General features: G+C 52.2%; 1 protein-coding gene and 1 long non-coding RNA gene across 2 annotated transcripts in view; both read right to left on the bottom strand.

Moving 5' to 3' along the window:
* Positions 1–1,644: 1,644 nt before the first annotated feature.
* Positions 1,645–2,981, bottom strand: LOC109386556 (uncharacterized). Its single transcript, XR_002124805.1, has 3 exons — positions 2,632–2,981; positions 1,977–2,102; positions 1,645–1,734 (listed from the first exon to the last, which is right to left on the bottom strand). It is a non-coding gene; the product is annotated as an uncharacterized LOC109386556 (long non-coding RNA).
* Positions 2,982–3,588: 607 nt separating this feature from the next.
* Positions 3,589–21,954, bottom strand: part of HS3ST4 (heparan sulfate-glucosamine 3-sulfotransferase 4) — a gene marked incomplete at its 5' end in the record, with an annotated part of 160,062 nt that continues 141,696 nt past the window's right edge. The window contains one exon of the mRNA XM_019649808.1: positions 3,589–5,579. Within this exon, the coding sequence (XP_019505353.1) occupies positions 4,943–5,579 (637 nt within the window). The remainder of the gene's footprint in view (positions 5,580–21,954) is intronic.

Below are 21,954 nucleotides of genomic sequence, written 5' to 3' on the forward strand. Positions count from 1 at the left end.
ATTTTCAGAAAAGTTGCACGCCACGGGTCTGCTTTCCTTCCTGATACATGAATCAACGAGTAGCTAAGGGAAGAGGTCGTGCTTTGACCTTGGCCTTAGGCAATCACAGGAAGCTGCAGGTGGTGGGTGGGTCTCTGGAAGGACGCCTGCCCCCACGAGTGGCCTGGCCACGGTCGCCTGAGGGAGAGACAGCAGCTTCCCTTCAGGGAAAAGATAAGTCTTGATGCCGAGGTTCCTTGTACACACTTGTCCCTTTTTTCCTTCCAAATCTCGGCCTGGTAGCCGTCTTATGACCAGATCTTGTATTTTTGTATCTTTTAGTTTGTTAGTGTCTGCTGCTTTGTGCGTCAGCCTAACTCTAGAGCATAAGAACGGTCTTTGATTTTGGATGAGGTGAAATTCTGCCGAGTATGGTCCTTAAGGACTCGGGGACTCGGCGGCCTTTTCCCTGTAGTCATCACGCCCCTCACCCCAGTCTCATGTTTCCACAGCACCCGTGAGTCCCTTGTAACCTGTGAACCTTCATGTATTTCTTTCACGTGTATCTCCCCCACGAGGTTGGGAGTCCTGTCAAGTCGGCTTGGCTTGCTCCTGTGTCTCTCAATTGTCACTTGGTCACTCTACACGTATTTGTGGAATAAAAGCCTGGATGAAACGTGTATGATTTACCTGTATCCAAGGACACTAGAGATTCCTGCTGGTCCTCCATCCATGGACACACACTCCGTACATTCCCTTGGCCTGTATAGCCTGCCTTGATGACAGATGGGCTATTATTACATTGTCATATAAGATAGTCTGAAATTTAAAAAAAGTACCTTCATGTATCCCTTTTATCTGGGAATCACACATCCTCCCTTGAGAAGCTAGAAGTCATATGAACTCATCTCTCCGCACCCCAGTTTGTTACACAGGGACCCCGCGGGGACCCCAACCCCACGTCATTCCCAGAAACACACGGCCTGCTCCTGAGAACAGCCCTGGTTCTCCGCTGTCCATGCCTTTCATGTAAATGGTCGGGGTCAGAGCGCCAGGCACAGGAAGCTTGAAAACCTCACCCCGTTTCCCTCTCAAGGGGGTGTGTTTGGCACCGTGTCAGTGGGCCTTGGTGCCTCTTGTATCTGAAAGAAGTTTGAATGTGCAGCCAGGTACGAGCCGGGGTGAGGAGATGTGTGTGCATGTGCGTGTCTGGTGGGGGGTGGGTCCGAGCTGGGTGCAGGGAAGTCTGCATCAGAGTGCCCGAAATCCAGCCAGTCCTGGGCTGTTCACAGAGGGCTTTCTTCTGACCTGATCTTTGGGCAAGATTAGCGGTGGGGCACTTTCTCTCAGTGTTGTCCTAACTGTCCAGCTTGAGTCAAGGCGTACCTTTGGTGGGGCACAAGGAACCCCCCCCCGGCCCCCTTCCTCTCCTCGTCATCAGCACCACCATCACCACCATCACCACCATCGCTGTCCACTGTGTCAATGAAACACTTTGTTTTCAAATAGCTTCCCATCCATTAACTCATTTTGGTCATGACAGAAACTTTAGGGGGTTGGCAGTGGGGATTAAATATGCCCATTTCAGAGACATGGAAACTGAGGGTCAGATGGGTAATGCTGCTTGTCCAGGACACAGAGGGAGGCCAGGATAAACCCACCTACCTTTCTGCCGACTGTCGTAAGGCAGACGTTTTCTTTGGGGAACAGGGAGGTTCAGAGTGGGCAGATGGGAGGGATCAGGACAGGCAAGACCTGGAAGAACCAAGGAGTTCAGGTTTTAAAACAGGGAGTCTCAGATCAGGCCTGCAGGAACCACGGGACGGAGCGGGCCACGTGCTCCCAAACTTAAGATTCCATCTGACTCCTGAAGGGCGCAGGAGTCCCCGCGAGGCTGTCACACGCATTCGAAAGATAAACGGGCTGCCGAATGCTTTTGCTATTTTTGCTGCGTTTGGAGCTGGTAGGTCTAAGTGGCAAGGTTAAGGCTTTCATACCTTCCAGGTACAGAATGACACTGGCCCAAGGAGATGAATATGGGTGCAATGGCAGCGGCACTCCTGGGAAGGGCGGCTTCTCTTCTCTAACTAACACGCAGCAGCCTTTCCAGGGCTGTGACTCATCTGTTCCAGGGAGGGAGGGGATAGAAAATTAAACATAATTTATGCTCTGCTCATTGAAATCCAATACAAAATTCAGTCTCCCGTGAGTGGCAATGCTTGAGTTCAGGGTGGAAGTGGTGTTAACCTGGCTCCATTTTAGCAGGTGGACTTAGCGTTTGCAGGTAGGAAGTAAAACCTTTGTCAAGTTCCCTACTGAAGGCAGGGCGTGGCTTAGCGGCTCACTCCCAGGTCACGGGCACCGGGCTAGAGCAGATACTGCAGGTGAGAGAACTAACACACGCCGAGTTTGCATTTCTTTTCAGAACCATGAACTTCCAACCGCATCACCACACAGACCTTTAAAATAACCGTCCCTAAGGCCTCGAGGTTTAGGCCTCTGCCCCATTTCTCCCGAGAATCTTAGCCAGAGTGTACAGATGCTCTACGGGGGGCTCCCCACTTTTGTTTCCCAGGTGAGAATGGCTTTTAACCATCCGCTAACCATAGAAAAGCAGGTTTGCTCATCATGTAAGTGAGGACACATACGTACTGGGTTTCTCTTTAAGCAGCACATAGGTCTTGATGTTCTGTGTTTATGGGGACAGGTCGGCAGCCAGGGAGGTGGGTGATGAAGACGCTGAGTCAACACGTGTCCACTCAGGATAGGAGAGACGAGGGGAGGTTAGAGTAACGGCCATTCTCAGCCGGTAGGAAATCATCATTAAAGCTTTCCCACAACCAGACGCTCCTTTCACCTCCTAAGTTATAAAGTCACCTCTGACCTAGTCTCCACTGAACTCCCCCCAAAAGGGACCATGTTCCCCCAAGGAAGCCATAAACCCTGGGCCCACTTCTCTTGGAAGTAATCCCCACAAACATAAGGAACGGGGTTGGGGGGGGTGAAAGGGCAAGGAAGACACAGGGAGACTTTCCTCCCCTGTGCTCAGTTCAGCTTCCACAAGAGTATTTCTGAGAGGACGCACGCCAGGGCCCCACCTAGAGATTCCGAAACGGGGCTCAGCAGGCTGCAGCTGGAAGAACCCCAGAGCCGACCGAGATGCGTACCTGGACCCACGCCTTGCTCTGCGGGTAAAACCGGGCCCCACCAGCCGCCCTCACTCGTCTCCTGAACAAGCACCACTGACTCACAGCCTTCTTCCCATCAGGTGCGCACGCGCCGTTTTATCTGTATCGCCTTTCGTTGGCAGTGAAGGCGTATATGTTGCCTTCAGCTCAACAACCACTTTCTCATCTGGAAAAAAATTATTTGTGAGGTTGTTCCTGAACCTGGTATCTCGGTCCCTTCCTCACCAGGACCGGTCAGGGCATGGAAGCCACTCCCTCTGTGCTACTTCCCAGGACCATCCGGCCCTGCACACAGAGCCCCTGGAACGTTCTCAAATCTGGTTGAGTCTTTCTGGCCATCCCAGAGAACGGGTACTCCCAGGGTCCACGCATCAGGGTGGGGTTGGAGGTGACAACACAAACACGCCATCAAACCCATGAATCAGGTTGCATTAAGCTTTATAACAACACAGTTTTCATTTAGCAGGAGAAATGACAGGTTAACAGCTGAACAGTTAGCTGCCCCCCACTCCTATTCCCAATGTTACGAGGCGACTCCTGGTTTTGGAGATCTGTGAAGAAGTGCTTTATGTCAAATGCTGCATTTCAATCGAATCAAACTAACGGGAAGGGACACTTCAGCCAGCAGCCCTTGATGGGGGTGTCCACACACAGCCCTTGCCTTCCCCCACCCCCATAAGCTGGATCTGACAAGTGGTGTCAGCCTTCTTGTCACTGCCCTAATACGTGCCATCTCTGAGTAGAGCAAACGAAGCATGTGATGACCACAAGGGGGAGACGGTGGAGCAAATAGAAGAATGGCGACCAACCCGTTCATTGTGTTGCTAAGGGTTAGTCTTAACCAAAGACATGCCAACTTTCTGGTCCTTGCCCCTCTGGGGACCCTAAGGGACAGAGCCCACCCCAAGAGCAAGTCTCAGAACCACGACGCTGGGGGAGAGGGTCTGCAGGTATGGAGGCCTCCCCGCAAGAGGACTGGCTTTCTTTTTTGGCTCCCAGAACTGGCATTCACCTTCCCCAAGCTCAGGGCTCTGAGCCCAGCTGCCGTCACGGTGCTCCGTGGGCAGCCCTGGGAGCCTGACCCTGACACGAGGGCGGCCGCTCCCTTCTCCACCTCCCAGGTTGCTCACGAAGAGAAAGGCCCAACCCTCCTTAACAGGAAGGCTTCCGGGGTGGGGGGTGGGGGGGTGTCTGCTTTTTTTGGTGAGGAACGTGCATGCCCCTCCCTTCATAAGATGAGAAGGGTGGGGGTCAAAGGTTGTGGGATGAGGCCTTTAAGAAAGGCTGGAGACGCCTCAGAGCGAGGACCCTGCCCCCATGAGTCCCGGAGTGCTCGGCCACAGTGAGCATTCTGGACAGGGGCCTGGGCCAGATACAGGGCTGGGAGCCGGGCTTCCCAAAGCGAAATGAAAGCCCCCAAAAGTAGGCCTTACTTCCTCTGTTTTCACTTAAACAAACATTCACGGCATGGTTTCTGACCTCCACAGCTATTTAATCCTGCCTTCAGACTCTGGTAACTAGTAGTAGAAGACAAGCGTCAGCCCTGGGTTCTGGTGGTCATCTGGTCAACCAGATGCTGCTGCCCAGGCAACCGGGTTCCTCCGGGAGGGCCCCTGGGACCCACCCCTTGGCCACAGCCCTGGAAGCAGCCCTGACTGGACAGAGGTGGAGATGACTGGGCACTCCAGCCAGGCGGAGGCTGCAGACCCTGGGGGTTCAGGGCTCCGGTGGGGGTCCCCTTGGCTACCCTCTGGCCTTCCCTCACATCTCCAGCCTCATTTGTCACCCTCTTCCTGCTCCCACTGGAAGTCCTGGCCAGTCATCTGGTAGAACATCATGTTGAAGGGCTTGTAGAACTTCCGCAGCCTGAGGATCACCTCCGGGTCGATGAGGGGGTGAGTCCGGCCCTTGCTCTTGCCCAGGCACCGGGGGGCGCTGCTGTCTTCCGGCTTCTTGAGGCACGGGAACCCCTTGGTCTTGTTGAAGTAGAAGTGCTTCTCGGTCACGACGCGCGTGAGGCCCAGGAAGTCCTGCACTTTGGCCATCTCTCCCGCGGGGTCCACGATGAGCCGCTCGCCGCTGACCAGGTGGATCTGCGCCAGGCGGAAGTAGCGCAGCCAGCTCTGCAGGTGCAGCGCGTAGATGCCGATGCGGATGGCGCTCCAGGACGCGTCGATCAGCCCCAGGGTCCGGTTTTTGAAGGCCAGCACCTCGAAGGTGGGGATGTCCGGCTTCTTGGACAGCGTCTGCGTGTAGTCGGAGATGGCGCGCGTCACCGGGTCGCGCACCACCACGATCAGCTTGGTGTCGCGGGACATGGAGTGGATGCGCTGGGGGGCCTCGTTGGTCACGAAGTAGCTGGGCGTCTTCTCCATGGTGATCTGCCCGTCCACGGTCTTGGGCATCACATTTCTGGAATCGGGAGGAAAAGGAAAGACAGCACTTATTCCCGTCCAGAATTTTTTTTTTTTTTTGCACAAAACGTGTGATATAAATAGCCTAGCAGGGAGCTCCCAAATAAAATTCGTCGATAAACACTTGGACGTGCTTTTTAANTCGGGAGGAAAAGGAAAGACAGCACTTATTCCCGTCCAGAATTTTTTTTTTTTTTGCACAAAACGTGTGATATAAATAGCCTAGCAGGGAGCTCCCAAATAAAATTCGTCGATAAACACTTGGACGTGCTTTTTAACCGTAAGTCCCTCCGGAGTTCTGATGGTAGTATTTTCAGAAAAGGCTGCATATGGCGCTCGCATCCGTGGCTGGGAACCTCACAGGCCGGGGTTGAAAACGGCTGCTCTGTCTCTTACCAGCTACTTCTATGCTAGAGAGGCTCGTAATTTCTCTATGTACTAGTTTTATAATCCCAGAAATGCAGATAATAGTGACACCTACTTCACACTGTAGTGCAAGGATTAAGGGAGGTAATGCTTGTAAGGAATTTAGCACAGAATCTGGCACGTGTAAGAGCTTAATCAATCAAAGATATTATTGTTGTTGCAGTGGCTTTCAGAAAATGTTTGCGCCCAGCAGAGCCTCAGAGATCAACTCGTCCACAGGCTGGCAAACTATTATATCACCCACCTTCAATTTTCATAATGCCTGCAGCTCAGAATGTTTTTAAATCTTTAAATGGTTGGGGGAAAACCATAATAATACTAATAATAACATTTTGTGATGCATGAATATTATATGGATGCAGATGTCAGTGCTCATAAGGAAACCTTCACTGGAACAGGGCCACACGTGTCCCTGTGTCAACCGTGCTCCCTTGCATCATGACAGTGGGGCTCAGTCATTGTGACAAGCCCATATGACCCACAAAGCCAAACACGTTTGCTCTCTGGCCCCTTGAGAGAAAGTCTGCCGATCCCTGACCTAGTCTGAGGGCCTCGTTATTCAAATGAGGACACTGAAGCCCAGGGACAGGGACTCAGACAGGCTTCATGACCTCAGCCAGCCGAATCACACCTGCGAGTCTTACTATCTTCATCTGTAAAATCCTGAAGTCTACCTCAAGCTCAGCTGAGGACAAAATGACACAAAGCATGAGAGCACCTAGCACAGGTTTGGTTCTACGAGTGGGACATCTCCTTTCCTTGCTCCCACGATTGCCCAGTGAGCCCGAGACAGACCCCACAGCAGGGCCCCTGTCTCTTGCTTTTCTTCCCAAGGTTGCTTCTCGAAACTCAGCCCTCCATCCGTGTTCACCATCAGAGTGGACTTGTCGTGTTTGGGAGCTTCAAGATATTATGGACTTGGATGCCGTTTGTCCCCCAACCCCAATGTGGCGGGTCACCTGGGATGACGTGGGGCTCCGGGTCCTGTTAGGCAGTCAATTTGCCACAGGCATCTGTACTCCGGCATTAACTGATGCTAAACCTGTGGGTACAGCAGACCACCTGCCACCAGGTGCTCCACTAGGTCTATTCACTTCCAAGCCTTGCACCAGAGTGGCACATTTAGGATTACACAGGACCTCTTTGTTTTGACGACATGCTTTTAAATGTTTGAGCTAATAAAACCTAATACAGGCGAAGATCCCTTAGTCTCCCCGACCATAATTACATTTATTTACTATCGCGTGTGCAGAGGAAGAATGACTTCTCTTTTATCTCTAATTCACATGCTCTGTCAATAATTAATTGCTCCTGGGTTTCGAGCTTTCTTGGGAAGCACTGCGATTAGGCGAGTGGTGTCTGCCTGGTGGGGAGTCACAGAGTTAGGTGTTGTGACAGTGCGATGGTCGGGCGGTGTGGAGTTTCCAGGTCAAAGTCATTGTGTTGGTGGAATCATGCTCATCTCGGACTAATGTATTCTTCAGAGTATTTTGAATGTCTTCATGCTTATGTGCCTGTCTGACTCTCACGAGATTAACTGTCTCTTTTGGAGGGGCAGGGCTAAGGACCACAGCCTCTGGGAGTCAGGCGGGCAGGATTTAGGAGTTGTCAATACCCATGTCCCTGATGGAGTGCCCCGATGGAGGCACTCAACCCACTTTGTGACTCAATTTTCTCATCCAAAAAATAGTTAATAAGAGTCTTCCCTTATAGGAGTCTAATGAAGATTAAGACGGTAATACAGGCAAATCGCTTAGAATAGTGGCCAATTAACGCCAGAATTCTTTAAACTTAAGGCAGGTACACAAGGTCACAGGCACAGCACTTCTTAGAGAAAAGCTGGGAAAAAATACTTACATTTGAGCAGATGGAAAAGCTGAAGCACTTGGGAACTAAGGAACTGATCTAGAAAGAAAGGATGTTCTCTGACTCAAGCCGACATCGCCAACCACGCTTCCTGAGCTGGAGGCTGGTGACCCATAAGGGAGCTGCTGTTAATTCTGCCGGAGTTCAAGGAACATGCTAAAATCCTACTTTGATTTCAATTGGACAAATAAATTCTCGTGGAATTTATGCCATCTTACGAAAACATTAAATAAATGTTGATGCAGAAACCGCCCGAAGGTCGATATTTTTACAAGGCCCTTTCCCGAGTTTTGTCCTGCAGATGTATTTATGCTTGTTGATTTTGTTGTATTTTTCTTCCGTGCAAGAGCAACTGCTAGGGTTCTCTTTTTATCCAGGTCTCTGCCATTCGCTTCTAGACTTCAGTGTTTGGCTTTCCATTAAGCCCCATTCAAATTCATCTCCTTCACTTCGGCTAATTGCTACAGTCTGTCAAGATCTCTGTGGCTCTGAGCCTTTTATCTGCAGCATCTGGGATGAGATGGTACCCAGCCTGTAAGCCAGTGTGTTGGGGAGAGGACAGTGTGCCTAGCTCAGTGCTCGGTGCAAGGGGTCAGAGAGGAGGGGGCTGAGGGGAGTCCCTAGGAAAGCAGAGGGGAGCAGAGCAGCCTAAGGGCTTTGAGCATCATGTTACAGATGAATTAAACCATGTCACCTAGGAGATCCTGCATGTGGGGACACCCGGTAAGACCATCTCACTCAGCCGAGGCACAGCTGCTGTGGCGTGGGTCACCCAGGGTTTTCTGCCAGTGAGAAGATATCCAGAGGCTGCTCGAAATCCATGAAGTGGCATTTGCTCAAAGTGCTTCTGACTCAGTTATAATCATGCCGCCGCTGGTTCCCTACATGGCAATATAACAGTGAACAGAACAGACGTGGCCCCTTCCTCCTCAGAGCTCCAGCCTGACATGCACACCGATCGATGCAGAGCTCTTTAGAGCATCACATACAAAGTGTGTTGTTCAACAGAGCAGGTCCCATCCCTGCTCCACGTCTGCAGGGACGACACGGCCTTGGTGCCTGAAGGCAGCTTCCAAGGTCTCGTGCGTGTGCAGAGGGCACGGCTGGCTTCTGAGCTCGCTGGCCAAGCGTAAGTAACTCAGTACCAGTGACGATGCCTAACAGCAGATGCTGGCAGACAGCAGGTGCCCATAAATGTCTGGTGAGTGAATCCTCACCTGGGCCCTCGACCCGGCAGCTATTTCTGCACCTCCCCCAGACTCCACCTTTCTGGAGCCTGGAGGAGGCAGCTCTCCTCCCGAGTAAGACCCACCTCTCCCGCTGCCTCCCTAGCCCCCCTTTCCCTCCTGTCTCCTGGCTTTAGGCAAGTTCTTCTCCCCCGGCTGTGACGTGACCCATGTTCTCACATCTCACTGTGTTTGAGGAACAGAAAGGAGAGCAGCCACACTGGAGGGGAGTGAACCCAGGGAGGAACTTAGAAAACAGGGCGTGTGGGCAGAGAACACATCACGACGCCCTTCTCAGCCAGGTAAAGACGCCGACTTCCCTCTCTGTGTGATCAAAGGCCCCTGAGGAATACAGAACCGGAGAACACACTACGATTTACATTTTAAGAGGCTTTTTCTAGCTGCTTTGCTGAGAACAGACAAGAGTGTGGCAAGAGCAGAAGGAAGAACACGCTGAGTGGCCCTTTCAGGACAGAGCGTTGGGGATGGCGGTGGTGTGGCCGCCGGTGCAGAGCCAACATGGTGAGAAGCGATCAGGATTGGATGCACTTTAAGTCGGGCCACAGTCCTTTCCGATGGGTGGATATACGCACGAGAGAGGTGTCAGGGTGACTCCGAGATGGTCGGCCTGAGCCCACAGATAACAGTGCAGTTTATTGGTTGGAGAACATTGGGAAAGCAGGTTTTGGGGAAGGTGCCACGTCCGCCTTTGGACTTGTCATATCAGGTGTCTGCTACACCCCCAAGTGCAGCTGTTGAGCGATGAGCTTGGTACAGGAGTGTGAAGTCCAAGGGCAACGGCGCTGGAGGGGGACCTTCACAGAGGAGTTCACAGAACCCCTGCCCGGAGAGGATGGGATCTGACTTTTGCCTGCTGTGGGAGTTCCCTGAACACAAAGGCATTTAGGGGCCAGGGATGCAAATGAGAATTCTTTTTAGTTCCATTACAAAGGTTTTCACGAACTTCCTTTAATCCCAGAGTCCTTGGTAACCACCTATAGTAGAGAGCTTAGAATACCTTCACGAGTTGCTTTGTTCCCGGGCTGGTCTCATAGGGCTGGTCTCAGTCCTGTGAAGCCTGGGCAATGCGTGTTCGCCTTAGTAATCCCAGTGCTGACACAGCACCTCCCACCAGTGGGTCCCCCATAGCTCTCCGCGGTGTGGATGCGTCCTGAATGACGCACACATGCAAATGATCCCGGAAAGGTCTGGAGGGCACGGTTCCTCTGAGGTTTGCCACACGCGGCGGGCACACGGCGTTTCCGAGTTCCATGCCTCCCCGTCTGAAAGACCATGTACTTCAGTGTGGACCATATGGTGAGAAAACACTGCATCTGGGCCTGGAACAGTTCGTTCACAGTGTCTGGGCGCTCAGCGCCGCCGTGACACCAGCCTCAACACAGTTCTGAGGCGAGAAGCATTCCGCAAGATCACACAGCTGCTCTCACGGCACCAAATGTTTATGAGACACAGTCCAACTCGCCGTCCTCACCCCACTGCCCTGGTGGTGGTGCTTTGCAGAGTCCCAGCCCCATGGGAGTGCAGGTCAGCGTCCGTGGCCACGTAGGACAGAGTGATAAGAACAGGTGTCATAGCTGTTATACAGGCGTTATCGGTAACGGCTATCATACAATAGTTATTATACAATAGTTATAGATGATAGCAGTCCTGCAATAGTCATAGCAACAGCTGTCATACACCATTTACTGAGCGCTCACTCTACGCTGTGTTCTGTGGTTGAGAGTTCAAATCCTGACACCAGACGAGTGTCTCTAAGCACTCTCAGCCTAGGGGTCAAGTACACAGCCTCCAGACTCGCTGAGTTTGGGTCTGCGCATTAGCTGGGAAAATTACTTAACCCAACTAATGTAAGCCTCAGTTTCATTCTCTGGAAAACCGGCATCACACTCATAGGGATTCTATGAAGATTTAAATGAGTTGATATTGAAAATAGTGCCTCACGTATAGTAGATCCTTGATACATGAGTAAGTTTTTAAACAACTCTATTAAGAAGGTACAACTATGGTCCCCAAATTGGCGGTCAGGAATCCGAGGCCCTAAAAAATGGGTTGGTTTGCACAAGGTCACAGAAATCAGGTTGGGATTCAGTCCCAGGCCCATCTTGCATCACAGTCGGAGCTCTTGGTTACTGCCTGATGATGCTTACCCAGCCTTTGGGGGCTCAGCAGGTTACATGAATGGCCCAAGGTCAGCCTGGGGGTCGCAGCAAAGCTGCAACTGAAAGTCAGACTCAGTATGTGTGTTGCCAAGGGGGGCTGTCACTGACTAATCCTTGGGAGGTACAGAAACCCAGGCTGGAGCCCCCAGAAACCCCCAGATCAAGCTCATCATTTAATTTGGAGTCTCTCTCTCTGGGGCCCCCTGTGTTAGACAAATGGGAACCATCGTGAATGCCAAGGGGGACAGCAATCGCTGTGTTGCCTGGAAAGTGCCCACTCTCTGCAGAAGGGTCAACGTACAGCTGCCTCCAGCCGCCTGACTTAGAGGCTCGAGGGCTCCTCACGCTTCCCGAGTGCGTTATCCAGTAGAGCAAATGGTACATAAATTAACAATGTTTCCTGAGCCCTCCTGATGAACTGCATCTGGAGGAGGGCTCAGCAGTCCGCTGCCTCCATGTGGGGTAAAGAAACTTGCTCAGAGACTCGGTGGAGCACCTGCTTCTGTCCACGCCCCAAGCACGTGATTTTCCACTCGACCTGGGTGCACCACTGCCACACGGCACACAGAGCCCGTTACAGAGCCATCTAGGGACACGCGGCCCCACACAGCCTGGTCCCGTTTGGGAAGCACACTGGGAAGTCCGCTGTGCTTTCCAAACCTCATTCCCAAATCCTGGGATCCCTGCGGGTGAAAAATCAGGCAAAGTAGAGACCACATTTCTTATATAAAGACCCAGAAAGAGCAGCGTGCCCAGGGGGCCACCGGAAGAAGAGAGACATGGGTTCCTGGGCCATCGCTCTGGCTTCACCACTAACTGGCTGAGTGCATTTAGGCCAGGGACACAGTGATGCTGACCTCAAGGGTCAGGTGTGGGGACGGGGCCATGCCAGGAGGTGAGCCCGGGGGAGCAGGTGCCTCCAGGTGCACAGGCCTTCTTGTCCCCGGCTGCGCCAGGTCTGCGATGCACTGTCGGGGGGCTCCCACCCTTCTCTCCGTGCACCGCTGACGACTTACCAGCCCCACTCAGTGTTTGCTGTGGCTCATGAAAGCGTGCTGCCTTTTGCACAAGGCCCGCTGCCTGGAGCCGAGGCTCACGCATGTGCAGAAAAGATTGTGCCTGGAAGACACAGATGGCGCTGTCTGCAGGAGGCAGGACACTGAAATGGCACTGCAGCCCCATTCACTCCTACACCACTGGCCTCCCCTGCCCACGGCCACCCTGGAACAAGGGGGACCGGCTGTAAATACTCCACAGCTGGTAATTTGCAGGAGTAAATCACGGTTCCTGGTGCCAGAGGGTGAACTGAGTGAGCGTGAGTTTCTTTTTCTTCCAGAAGTTATTTGTGATGTCATCTTCCTGGGTTCATCGTGCATTTAATTTAGTCCTCACCACATTTATGCCCGTGTAGTCCAAGTTCTTTTCAGTCTCCGGACAGAGCAGTGGGTGGAAGGGACGAGAGGCAGAGTCCTCCTAGCGCTCCCAGACCGGGCCCACTGGGCGCCAATACGCATCACCCAGAAAGCCACTCATTCACTGACTTTGTGGTTTGATTGTCACTGCACCAGCTACTGCTCTGATCGTCCTGGAAGATGGAGACCGACATCACGCGTCCCTGTCATCTGGGGCTCAGAGAATCTCTGGGAAACCCTTGATGCCACCTGAAACCTACTCACACCCACAAATGTTCACACAGCTGGCAGGGTTCCAGCTGGCAGCTCTGTTCAAGGCCACCTTTCGATAAGCAGACAAGCGAAGGGAGAGAGTGGGTTATGACCAAGCACCTGTCACATGCTTTGTGACATACGACAACAAACCCTTGCATTTCTAATTCTGGAAAATAAGCTTTATGATTTTACCCATTTTACCAAGAAAGAAAAATCAGGCTCAGGGAGTGACCCACCCAAGGATACCCAGGTAACAGCTGCCAGACTGAGTGAGGTCTGCCTGTTTGCCGACTCCAGCCACGCTCCTTTCACAGTACAGTGTGATATGACAATGTGCCAGGCCCTGAGGGTGGGGGAGGTGAGGAGGGGCAGCTAGTCTCAACCGAGGACCAAAAATATTCTAGAACAGGGGTCGGCAAACTGCAGCTCGCGAGCCACATGAGGCTCTTTGGGTACCTTCCATCTCAAAAGTTTGCCGACCCCTGGAAGAGCCAATCCTGACGGACTCAGACAGGGTCCTGGCTGGCGGTACCAGAGGAAGAAGCACCTTCCAGCAAGACGATGACACCTGACTTAACTGACGCTACACCGAGTTCTCTTACTGGGCAGCCCACCAGTGGCCAGATTGAAGCTCTTCCTTTGAAGATTCTAAATCCAGCCAAATGCATGGTTCTTTTTGTTCTTCAATCACCTTTATGGCATTAAAAAAAATCCAAATAGACATTTAAAAGCATTCCACCTTAACACTGTATTCCTTGTGTGTGTGTATTTATCAAATCTGCACATTTTATGCAAGATGGGCTTTCTCTGTATTGGCATGGGTGTTGCCTCATATTTTATCTACTTTCAAACACTTTCAAAAACTACTAAAAAGTAGTTTCTAGCGACGCTGAGGAAAATCCATTCTTTAAAATTTGGCTTCCAGGGATAAAATGACTAGGTACCCAAATGGACGTGAAATATTCGAGGCTACGGAATTTTAAGTGATAGAGTTGTTAAGTGAATTTATTGCTGGAAAAATGGTGTTAAGAGTGATTAAACCGGGGGTTTTGACTGGCCATGTACCAGAAGTCTCATTTACGGAGAGCAAATAGAGTTGCCAGACAGGTTCATTTGAAGACAACAATGCACTTGTAGGGAAGCTACCTGGGGACGAAGGTGGCAGGGTTGTGGGTAAGTGTTTCCCCACCAAGATGGCAGGCGGCCCTGGCCCAACCTGTGAGGCCAGTGGCAAGCGGACTTCACACACCTGGCCGCCATCAACAGATATCTGGCTATTTTGTGAGCTCCAAAGCCAGGTTCCCCTTTTAAGTGACTGTCATTCCCTGAGGAGAAAACTGAGTTGGAGTCACAGGGACCTGAGTCTGAGCCTAGACCCCACGACTTACTCATCGTAACGGTCATGGGTCCTCTTGCAATTTATGTCTTGGGCCTTAGTTTCCTCATTGATAATGGTGATAATGATGCCTATTGTTGTGACTATTAAATAAGGCGATTATATAAAAATACCCAACTCTGGGGGACATAGTTAGGCTACTCCTCTGCCAAAGCCTTTTCTCCTTCTGGACAGATAACTAGACTACATGACCCAGCCTCCCTTGCAGTTGGATGTGGTCATGTGACTGAATTCTAGCCAACAGACTATGAGCTAAAGTTAGGTGTGCATCCCAGCTGCTCCCCATAGGAGTCTCCCACTCGTGAGTCCCCATGTTATTTCCTCCTCTGCCCAGGGGATGCTGGCTCCCAGGTCAGTCTTGGATGCTGAATGTGTAAAACGTCGGCATCTCTACCTGCCTGGGCTCCTGGATCCTATGTGGGGGACGCCTTCCTGCCCCTTGCCCCAATAACCTGCAGCCCTCTTGACTATTTATGAAAGTATAAAATTAACTAATTGTGTTTGCTGGCTCCACCCGATGCGACGGAATCTGACGCCCAGTAAGCGCGAAATAAATTTTTACTTTCTCTCACCCTGTCCTCAAGAAACACATGAGCAAATGAGCTACGGCCCGGAGAGAGTAAATCACCCGCCACTGTACGAGAGGGTGGCAGGTGGATGTAATGTGCAGTGACTGAGGGCTGGAGGTGGAACGTGTTTGTTCTGTACGTACCAGGCCTTGAATGGGATAACGAGCCTCATGCTGCCCAAGGGACAGCTGTTTCAAGGAATGGTATTTTACTTTGCTTGATTTGTTACCATGTGAGAAAGTGGATAGGCAGAAACTGGTAACACCAGGGGAGGAAGAGAGAAAGGGCAATGGTGGTGGCACCGACAGGGGACCCACAGGCTTTTCCCTGCAGCAACATGGAGAATTCAAAGCACTGCCCTTGAGAGCCTGGAGGATTAATGACAAATGCCCCAGCATGAAGGAAACAGGAACACCAGGGGTCCTGCGTGGCGCCAAACACCTTGGCGGCCTTCTCGATGGGAAAAATCCTCGCTTTGGCTGAACAGGGACCTTCCAAGGTGGATTTGTGCATCACTTCGGTTTTTCAGTGCCCGGGGCTGGTTTCAGAATTGTTCGTTCTATTGACCCATCCACCCTCAACTGAGACACTCTGCGTGTCTGTAAATCAAGAATGTTTGCAGGTGGGAGACCTATCACACAACTTTCTTTTCCCGTCTACCCCTGGAAGAAGGGGACTAATGCCAAAAGAAATGTGATGCATTCGGGAAACAGCTCATGTTATTGTGGTAAAGCCTTCCTGTTGGGGTCACATGAAAACCTCTTGCCTGGTACAAGAATACAACTCCAAAACAGGTTTTGAAAGTGGATTGAAAGCATACTGCAAAAGGGAGAGGCTGGAAGGCAGTCATAAAAACTTATTTGCTTATAAAAAAACCTCTGTGAGATCATGAAGAAAAAAGCATATATCCATCCATCCATCCATCCATCCATCCATCCATCCATCCATCCATCCATCCAATTGACCACTGATTGATAGCACACATGCAAAGACACATACACACGGCCAGGGTAGAGGCTGGGCCACAGTGGGATGGACTGAAGTGGGGGTGGCCAGGGTCCAAGCTGTTGCAATGACCCGAGCAGGAGGTATCGTCAGCTTGGCGACACTTGGGGTGGTGGAGACGGTGACAAATGGAGACATCTGTGAATTATTCAAGGATCTGAATAGACAGCCAGCTGATGGCTTCCGTGTTAGGGGAGGGGGAGCTGGAGGTGCCCAGGGAGCTCCTGGGTTTGGGGTTAGCTGTTCTGGTTCCATTAGGAGCCTCGGTGGGGTTGAATCCCATGCCCAGTGCCATTTGTCCCTTACGGGGGAAGGAGAGGCGCCAGTGAGCCATGAGATACATGACACCCACCTCCTGGGAGAGGCACCATGTGCCCGCCTCCTGAGGTCAGGAAGACCGTCCAGGATATCACAGCTGTGCACCGAGCATCCTGTAAATGATGCCGTTACAGTCACTGGCCACCTCCTGCGTGTTCTGAGGCCCACGCCAATAGCACGCCCTTCCTGGGACTTCCTGGGTCCCTCCAAGCAGAATTAATCCTTGTTTTTCAAATCGCTCTTCACGTCTTTATTTGTCTTTAAGTGGATCCATAAAGCGTGCCTTTTGGTGGCTGACACGAAGGGTTTCTATGAGGCTGTAGAGGCCTCTGCGATACCCGATAGAATTTTAATAAATGTCGTTACGGTTAATATATGACACATAATCTACGATGCCCTAAGGACCCCTCAGTAGTGAATTTCTGAAAAAAATAAGTGTCTGGGACATACGCTAAGAGCTCTGAGCAATCACTGTAAGAATTACAGAAAAAGAGTCCCTCTCTACCACAGAAACACAGGGCCAAAAAAATTAAAGACGTTAAATATCCAGAGTGTCCGCCGAGGTTTCAATGGAAATAGAACACCTTCCTGACCTGGACAAAGCTGTGAATTTCACCGTCGCTGATGCTAATGCCACACCTACAGGGCTTTGGTCTGCAGCCCTGGCTCCTTCTGAATCGGGAGTGTGGGCTTCACCAGATCCCCCGACTGCAGCTTCGAGGGCTGCTCGCTCGCCAAGGATGCATTTGGAAATCTGTGGGTCTGCACGCTGCCCCAAGCCCCTCGCAGCTCCTGTAAGTCTGGATGATTCTGTTTATTTCTCGGTCACAGCTGTCGTTTATCGCATGGAGGCAGCTCGTTTATCATGTCCGGGCTTCCCAGGCGCCTCTGTAAACTCTGCCAGCCGTCACCTCCCAGTCAGCGCAGGTGGTGGCACCCACAGGCCGGGTCACCCAACGAGGGGCCTGAGATGGTCCCCAAGACCCCTTGTTTCCGTCCTGCCAGGCACCCCGAGCAATGAAACACCCCACCTCCCCACCCCGTTTCACTATCACTTTTCCGAGCCGGCGCCAACAGCTGCTTTCACCCTCCTACAAGACAAACACGGCCGTTGCCCCGGTTTATTAGAAACACATCTGCGTAATTGCTGGGGCTCTCGACTGTGACCTGCTCGACACTCAGCCGGGGATTTTCAAGGCCGCAACATGCATTTGCCAACCGAATCTATTTGTCTGCAAGCCCCCAAGTCAAATCTCTTGTTGAATTTGTTCAAACATAAATTAATAGTTGAATTTACATAGATTTAATGTCTTGTAATCTCCTCGGCCTGGGATTCCACACTCAAGTCTGGGCGCAGCGATCAGACCGATGGCACGGGATGCTGAGAATCACAGAGCCCTGTGGAGCCTGGCCCCTCCACACATTACCAGCCCAGAGTGGCCGCTCCCTTCTGACAAGACGCACGGATCCTGCTGTCGCCACCCAGCAAACACGTGTTTGTGGGATTGGGCCACATGCACGGTCTGTCTGAATAAGAATCAAAGCATGACTTTGGCGAGCGACACCTGGTCCCTTGGTACCCAGCTCCTCCCATCCCACCTGACTGTTCATTACTGAGGTCACTGAACGTGCTTGGGGGGAACATTCCTTCAGCTACATTCACACAACTGTCACTTGAATGAACTCAGTTCACGCCACCAACATTCACGGAGTCCCTGCATGTGGCAGGCGCCGGCCTGGGTGCTGGGCACACGCCCGGGACAAAACCCACCGAGCCCCTGCTCTCTGCAGCTGACACTCCAGTGCAGGAGGGTGACGAGCGAACATGCAGCGTGTCTGCTGGTGACAGTGCCCAGAGCATGAGCACACAGAAAAAAGGGCTGGAGTGACACGGTGGGGCACGGTGGGGCATGGTGACACGGTGGGACAGGGCACGGTGGGGCATGGTGACATGGTGGGGCACGGCGGGGCATGGTGACACGGTGGGACAGGGCACGGCGGGGCATGGTGACATGGTGGGGCACGGCGGGGCATGGTGACATGGTGGGACAGGGCATGGTGGGGCATGGCGGGGCACGGCGGCCATGCAGCTCCCCAGCGGCCTCCAGGACCAGGCAGAGAGCCACGGGGACACCTGGATGCTCTGACAGTGGCTCTCACCAGGGTGACTGCTGCTCTCCCACCTCCTGGAATCTGGACTAGCCACTGGCCGAAGCAAGTCACACATGAGCCCTGCCTGCACTCGCCCCCTTGGACTCCTGAGGCCCTACAATGCGAAGATGCCCCTCTTGCCTCCTGGAGGCCGATGTCCCAGTGAGCAGCCAGACAAGCGGTGGCATCGCCATGGACTGTCAGAGGCTCCCAAGTGAGAGAGCAGAGGAGCCCGCCCGTCAGGTGCCACTCCATACAGACGTGGGGATTATAACCCAGTGTCCTTGTCAGGCATGTCTTGGGGTCGTTTGTTACGTGGCAGGGATAGATCTCAGAAGAGGTGTGAGGTTTTAGGCAAAAGTTTCCCTCTGGGGAGAAAAAGCACTTCCGTAAGGTGTGGGGATGCACTAGCTTGTTGCCTGTTGAGGGTGTTGGAGGGAGGGCAGTGAGGAAATGCCACTTCCTACAAGTGATGGGCTCTTAGCCTGGGCACTGGAGGGCTCAGGGGGCATGACTGAGATGTTCAGTACAAATAACCACAATTGGGAAAATGATGCAAGTTACTGATGGTCAACACGAGCTTGTCTACCAACTTGCACCATTTTCTAACGCTCTCCAGGCAGTGTGTCAGCGCTCACAACACAGTTACGCGGTCATGCTCAGCCCGTGACAACCCGCAGGTAAGCTAAAGAGGAAGCCAAGACAGGGGCAATCCAGTGTCCACCCAGGGGTGACACAGGTGACAAGCAGCAGAAGTCAAATCCAAGGTCAGGCCTTTGGGCACCACAACCCCAACGCCACACTGTCTTTTTGACAGATTAGCAAGGGAATGGAATGATATTTGTGACGCTTTAAGGAGTATTTTGATGTTAAGGGTATGGGTCCTGGGGTCAGAAAGTGCTGTAGGTGCCTGAATTTGCATAATCCTAAAGACTTGTCAAGAGTGACTTTCACCACACACAGGTCCCACCCTGAGTGTTGACATTGACCTCCGGCTCCCTGTAAGACGGAGCTGCACCCTCTCTAAAGGCTGCCGTGAAGGTGAAGGAAGACAGATACCAGAGCTCAGCACACGGGCTGGTGCAGAGCCAGCGCTCAGTACATGTCTGCTGAGCAGAGAAATGGACAAGACAGTGGGGACTTAGAATGGTCACTGTGTGCGGGACACCATCTCAGGCCCTGCAAGCACTGGCTCACGGACGCCTGCGAGGCGCCTCAGTGCTTTAGCCCATTTCACAAACGTGCTCTTCACCGGTGTAGACTCTGCCCCGGGATTGCAGACGGCAGGAGAAGATGGAACAGCCATTGCTGGGTTGGCTTTCTCTCTCTGGGAAGAGACAGTAACTCCTCAGCTGGAGCCCTGGGCCGTCTGAGTCAGAACACCCCCAAGAGATGGCTCATCCGAACCCGCTCTGAGCTGAGAGCACAGAGGCCCAGCGAGGAAAGGCACTTGCTCAAGGTCACACGGCGAGGGGCCCGTCTGGGTCGAGGCCGAGCCTTCTGCTGCCGAGGCTTCCACACGACTCAGCCGAGTTGCTCAAACCATTTTCCCTCCGTGATGGGCGGGCCTTTCTGCAGTCCCACCACAACCCAAAGAGAGTGAAGTCGGGGCCATCGGAGGAGGAGGGGAGAGGCATTTGGCCCAAGTCATGCATTTCCAACTGGCCTGAATCAGAGACTTCTGATGAATGTTCCAAAGGAGGTTAGGACTCAGTAACAGCGACACGGTGATGTGACCACAGGAGGAAGAGGTCCTTCCAGGAGGAAAGGGGTGGAGAAGGTGCCGAAAGCATCAGCTGAAGGTGGGCTTGGCTGTGAGCGTCAGCGCCTCCTAAATGTGCAGCCTCAGCACCTCACTTGTCCCCAGTCCTGGTCCCCACACATCCTACAGCTTGGAGCCTGATCCTACGACCGGCCTTGGGTGCGCAAGTAACGGAGGCAGTTTCACCAATATTCTAAACCTTGCGAAGAGCATGACTATATATTGCTCAGTATATTTTTTCAGTAAAGGCATTAAGTGTAAACATTTGATGTATGCCATCATTTTACAAACGTTTTAGCATTTCATGGTTTTTTAATACAGCAAAAGCTTCACAAAATGCACATGCCCTCAGCTCCCAGAAATGGAGATGTCTCTGAGCACAGGAACACTTTCTTTCCCCTCTGGAATCTGCTTTGGCCTTAGATTCCTCACCCCTCGTCACTCCTAAAGCCCCCCTCAACTTCTCTCCCCCAGCCCCTCCCCCACAGCTACCCTGGCCTGTCCCTGCTGTCCCCCACACGCATATGCTCCCACCACCATCCCCTCGTCCCCTCGTCTGCTTGCTGCGCCTCCTCAGATCACAAAGGATTTCATCTCCAGGGCTTGTGGAGCTCTGCGGAGGGGCACCAAGGGCTTCATGCATAATTAATGACAGTTCAGCTACACACGTTTTCTAGTAGCAATTCAGGCGCTTTTAGGACTTTTTAAAACATACTTTGCAATTCACCCAAATTCTGAGAGGCATTTAGACAGGGAAAAAAATCTATGAAAGCACAGAATGTCTGAGGTTTCTGGGAGGAGGTTGTAATGAAGAATTTCTCCCCAGAGAAGCATTTCCTAAAACGCTGCTCGCTTGGTATCACAAGTGCCTCCAGTACAAGACGGAGCCGCGGGTCCCCTCAAAAACAATGTCAATGGAATACATTTAAAAAAAAACGGTCCCAGGTTACCATAACAACCAAGGTTCCAACATCATGTTGACTAACTGCAACGATAGGATCAGGAAGACCAGAGAACAAAAAGTATCCGGTTGCTATAGCAACCGGCTGTACAGAAAATGGAGTTGTTTCAATAGGGAAGTTACCAGTTGCCAGCCTATGGGAGGGTGGATGGTCACCCAGGGAATTTTCACATTAATCGCAAGTTATCCCATTGTTTTCTTCAGTTGGCAAAGCTCTGAGGCAGAGGTGTACCGGTTAGCTACTGCTGCATAACAAACACTCTGAAAACAGAGTGACCTTAAGCAATAACCGTGTATTTTTCTCGCGAGTCTTTGGGTTGGCTGGGAAGCACCGTGTGTCTGGGCTGGGCTCGGGGTATCTGTGTCCGGCTCATCTAATTTCAGGCTTGTTCAAGAGTCTGCAGTCGGCTGGCAGGTCCGCCGGGCGCTGGGAGTCGAGGGGGCGTCAGCTGAGGTGTCTTCGCTTCGTTTCATTCCGTCTCTGCCTCCTGCAGGCTACCCCGGACGCACTCTCGTGGCAGAGCAGGGTTCCCACAGAAAGACAAATGGAGGCCTGGAATCAGAGCCGGCAGCTACGACTTCTGCAGCATTGTCAGCTACAGTGAGGCACGAGGCCAGCCGGCACCCAAAAGCACAGAGGCAGGTTCCATTCCCTGATGGCACAGGCTGCCACGTCCCACTGCAGAGGTGCACACGGAAGCAGGAGTGGGAATGGGATTTATTTTTACAGACAGTCAATCGAGGAGCCAACTTTTCTACACAACACATCCTTGAAATTACGCACGAGAGTTGAACGTGCAGAAGTGAAAAATCCACCTACGCAGTCAAAGGTGTCTGGCTTTCAAA

This window comes from Hipposideros armiger, unplaced genomic scaffold (genome assembly GCF_001890085.2).
Source record: "Hipposideros armiger isolate ML-2016 unplaced genomic scaffold, ASM189008v1 scaffold_135, whole genome shotgun sequence".
NCBI classification, from domain to species: Eukaryota; Metazoa; Chordata; class Mammalia; order Chiroptera; family Hipposideridae; genus Hipposideros; species Hipposideros armiger.